Source organism: Mesitornis unicolor, unplaced genomic scaffold (assembly GCF_000695765.1).
Source record: "Mesitornis unicolor isolate BGI_N332 unplaced genomic scaffold, ASM69576v1 scaffold5857, whole genome shotgun sequence".
In the NCBI taxonomy this organism is placed as follows: domain Eukaryota; kingdom Metazoa; phylum Chordata; class Aves; order Mesitornithiformes; family Mesitornithidae; genus Mesitornis; species Mesitornis unicolor.
In genome coordinates this window covers 8,232-13,045 of record NW_010194229.1, presented here as the reverse complement: position 1 = coordinate 13,045, position 4,814 = coordinate 8,232, and the positions used below count along the sequence as shown (strand labels likewise).

Sequence of the window (4,814 nt, the reverse complement as noted above, 5' to 3'; positions counted from 1 at the left end):
AGGGAAAGGAAAAATCAACAGGAATATTCAGATTACAAGTCTGACTTCTTAAGTTGATGCTATTGAACAAAAGAAAGAGAAATTATTTCCTTCTGATTGACATAAGTGATTCTCCTGACCTTACGGTGTAGGTAGGTGTATGTGGGGTACCTGGCTACACAGCAAAACAGCACTCAGCAGTTTGGCTGGAGCACTCAGGAAGCCAAACTGAGCATTTCTAGAGGGAGAAGTTATAAAGAAAATAATGCTCTGTTCTAATGAGAAACACTCTCCACCACTTTAAAAACCAAATCTCAAAAGCCTGATTTGTATTTTCTGCAGATAAATTTTAATTTGCATTAAAAGCAGTGTGCCCAAGTAAGAACCGGGAGAAAATAAGTAAGGGAAGTTTCAGGAACAAACCCACATGAAATGGGGCTAAATTCCACAAAGATTTATATGGGGAATATAGGTGCTTTTAAGGCAGTAAATAAAGTGTCTATGACAGGAAAATAAATTTCCTATTATCTCTCTCAAAAGAAAGCACTCCATTTTCACAGCATAAAATGAAAACTGCCACCTGTGATGTGTGGAGTGTTTTGGAATGGAAACAGCTGACCAAAAAGGAGGCAGCAGTATTAGCCTGGAGGAAATTGCTTTTGCATGAGTTCTACCTAGTAGCCTAAAATATTGCTTAAATTTCTAGTGTCTACAAATCTGTGAGCGTAGTAGTATCCTTTATACTGACAAGGATTCACCGTATTACCTCCTAGACTCAACTTGCATCAGATTAAAATACATTTTATAAAAATACGGCATGTGAGAAAATGCAGATTTCACTAGATATGATTAAATGCTATAGATATAATTAAAATACCTCACAGCTAATGGGACATACAGTGAGAGATCATTGCATGCAACCTTTTAGTATCCTTCATGAAACAGTGTTTCTCTGACTTCAAAGACTAAAGCCAAACCAAGGCAAAACCAACACAAACAAACAAAAACCAAAACGCTTTTAAATAGTCCTGCAGCTGTGAAACAAAGCAACCATAGACAGGAACTTGGAAGTGCACGCCAGGGCATCTTGACAGGCCATTTTCCTCCTCATTCCTATTCCGCTCCACCCCACGTGGCCTGGGGTTGAGGATGGTGAGCCATGATTTGAATTTTCTGGTTGTTGTCAGTTTGTCTCACAACCTGAATGCTATTTAAATGCAGTTTGGGGTTTTCTAGGTCAATGAATCATACTGTAAGTGGACAGAGATGGAAAGTATTACAAATGATCAGAAATGTTAAACTCTGGTAGTTGAAGGAGTTAACAGCAAAAGCAAAGCAAGCAATCATATTCCCCTTCAAAAATGATCCAAATAAATAAATAAAAAGGCCCACAGATTAATTATAAAGAAGAGAATCAACAGTTAGCTTGCCAATGATCTAAACTCAGCAGTGAAGACTAAGAGCAGTGAGAAGATTCAAACACAGAGCGAAATCAACAAGCGCAACGGTAATTAGTCATTTGTTCCAAAGGATTAGTTTCTAAATTGTTAAGGCTGGGGTGACTTTTGAGAATTAGTAACATCTGTGCAGAAGTCTTGATCTACCTGCGAGGGAGAGAAGGGCAGGCTTTTGACAGGGGAGCGCTCAGGAGGAGTTGAGCTGCTGACATCAGCTAGGACCAAGGTGCTACTGTGGCCACTGGCTAAGGGGCTGGAGAGCCCTCTCCTTTTGCGAAGGACCCACGGAGCCACGCTGCCCTGTGAGGCAGATAAGGACTTTGGTGAGCCAGGAGAGCCCTGACTCGACATGATTTTGCTCAAGTTTGTGATGGGATGTCCTTGAGGACTACAAGGTCTACTGGCCCCTCTTTGCTGAAGCTGCGCGACTTTGCCTGAGGGAGCTTTGCTAGCCGAAGTGTCTGTGTCTTCAAAGAATTCAAAACTGCTGAGATCACCCCATGATGAAGGATCCTGAAACAACGTGGGAGGCACGGAGCTATAAGACAGTGTATAGTGCCACCTCATGAAAATACAGTGCTAGGATATGCCCGTAATCAAAAACAACAATAAAGTCTTTCCCAGCTCAATTCAGCTTGACTCTGTTTATTTGAGTAGTAACACAGTGAATGCTTACTTGTGTTTTCAATATATACCTTGAGCACATCAAACTGTCTAACATCCTCGTACTGTTGCTGGCAACTGAGTTCCTTAAAAAAATATGAGTCAAATGATGTCCTTACTATCTACTTGCCCAGGGTTGAAGACAGTGCTTTTCACTACCAAAAACTGTGTGCCCAGGGCTCTAAATCAAGACTGGTCTCCTCCTAATCTGCACGCCTGCTCTGGATGTGCTGAATGGGATGTGACACTGAGGGAAGAGACACCTCTGCTGCTGAAGGAGGGTGCCACCACAACAAATGTATTTCAACATGCCACTTCTGTTACACGTAGTATCCCAGAGACCACGAGAAAACACCCATGTCAATGTCAGTCAGCTAGTTGGCATTTAAAATGCCCGTTTCCAGTTCTTCACATATACCAGGGCAAGCTCCTTAAACTCTGAGAAGCAACTATGGAAGCTACAACAAAAATTCTTAGAAAATGATACAGATACATGAGCAACCACACATAAACCTAAGGCATGTGTCACTTCAAATATGAATAAGCATTAATTCATTGTTTAAAATCTTTCATGGTGTCTCTGATTTTATTTTAAGGAGACTTACTATGGAGAGATTGTTTCAAGCTCCTACTGTGCAGTTTGCTAAAAATCACACTCCCATACTGAGATGTAGCAGGACAGGGAGATACCCACAAAGAGCATACGCATCCACACTCAAGGGCTTCATTTATGAGCAGCTGCGTTTTGTTATGTCAGAAGCTAAGCTTCAGATCTTGTAGCAATTAGAACTTGGAAAAAAAAACAGAAACACATTTACGACAGTCCCAGTTCCTCTCCCCTCACTCCTTGACCACGCACAAATCCACCTGAGGTGGCAAGTCTACTTACGGAGTCTATTAACTGGAGTGTTTCTGCAAATTCTAAGAGATTCTTAACATTATCCAGGATGTTGCTCTGGTGAACAATCATGCACCGTGCAGGGGATGCACTTTCCTCAGGTAAGCAACCGTGATCCACCGGTGGAGATGGAGTGCAGTGGTGATGTTCCCCCAAACAGGAAACAGGTGCATTGTCACCACTGGTCCTGGTACTGTCAGCAACTGTGGTGCTGTGCCAGCCGGGGTAGTTTGATGTGTGGTTCTGTGTCTAAAGGAAGAAGAAAAAAAAAAGAAAAGTGGGGGGTGGGGGGGAGAAAGGCAGAAGGAACTTAGCAGTGAAATTGCACAAGGTGTCAGATGCCACTGGAGGAAAGATAAAAGTAGTTGCATCATCATCTAAAAGCTTATGCCTATGAAACAATTGTCAAGATGTTTCCTTTCATCAGTGCAAGATCTCGTTTTAAGTAATATTGGCATTGTATTTGTTATCCCAAAGTTACCTCATAATTTACTTCCAGGATTATGAGCATATATCATTACTAACACATAACCAATTGATACTGTGTTACTCCAAAAGCTCAAAAAGTGTCTGTAAGTCATTTTCTGTGAGAAGCAAGAAACGGCAGGATTTCCCTACTGAGCGCTCAGCACTGTAGAAGGCTAAAGGGTTTAAGAGTTAGAGTTGCTTTTGTTTGCTTATTGCCTTTTCTTCTTCTATCCCTGTCTAATGCTACAGCTTACACCAATGCAATGGAGAGGCTGTCAAATCAACGTGGTTAGAAAAGCAGAAGAACAAATTAACAGAAGTTTCTTTCCAGTGTGATCATGCAACAGAAGAAATTGCAAAACATTAACTAAAGTTAAAAAGTGGCCAAACTAACGTATCATGCATGCAGTTGCTTTTTTTTTTCTATTAATTTAAATATTACCCAAAAAAAAGAATCTGCTGGCTATCACCTATCTTCAAAAACGATTTGGGGATTCTTGGCTTTGGTGATGGTGTTAGGGAATTACATAAGGGTTTTCACACAGTAACATCCAATGGCATATACAACGAAGTGTGAGAATTCAGTAATAGCCAGCATTTGTTCCACACATGCAGTTACGAAGAATCTAACATTATTCAGAGAAGTAAAACAAACTGTCAAACATGCACCAAGTCTGAAGCTTACAAAGTGTATAAAACACAGCTGAAGGAAAGAATACAACAGAGAAGAAAAACCTAATGTACAGGCACTACATTTTCATCTCATGAACCATTGCACACTTTCAGAAATGCAGATCCCATTGATTTAAAATCTGGGATTTTTCACTTTCACACAATTATCACGTTTCCAATAGTATGTCACGTTACAGAGCCCAGCCCTGCTCCCAGTTTGCAAAGTAAAATACCTGCAAATTGTTTGCCTTTTTTTAAAAATAAAATAATTTACAAAGCAAATACAGATTATATATGTGCTATGTTTCATCCTTTTAAAACGGAAATATAGAGCCTTGATTAGTATCGGAGGCAGAGGGGGAGTAAAAAGTTAAAAAGACAAGCACTGGGGTAATGCTGCTATCCCTCCATCCAAGCACACAGTGACAATCTTACTGGTAATGCCTGCTGCCCTTTCAGTTCATTCTCAGTCGACATTAGTAGCAACTCTAATTCCTTTATTCGTTTTTCTTTCTCAGGGTCTTCATCATTATAGTGTCTCTGAAATTAAGAGTTAAGGGAAAAGAAAAGATAAAGGTCTGATAGGAAGTAGCAACTAAAATGCTTATGGCTTGCCGTCCTGTGGTTATAACAGCCAAATTAGACTCAAAGATGAAACACACATCAATTGTGTTTTC

General features: G+C 40.4%; 1 protein-coding gene across 1 annotated transcript in view; it reads right to left on the bottom strand.

Moving 5' to 3' along the window:
- The window catches only part of MYB (v-myb avian myeloblastosis viral oncogene homolog), a 23,267-nt gene that overhangs the window by 12,363 nt on the left and 6,090 nt on the right, over positions 1-4,814 (bottom strand). Inside the window, exons 7-8 of the mRNA XM_010187722.1 lie at positions 4,573-4,677; positions 2,969-3,246 (exon numbers count right to left, since the gene is read on the bottom strand). Of these exons, the coding sequence (XP_010186024.1) occupies positions 2,969-3,246; positions 4,573-4,677 (383 nt within the window). The remainder of the gene's footprint in view (positions 1-2,968; positions 3,247-4,572; positions 4,678-4,814) is intronic.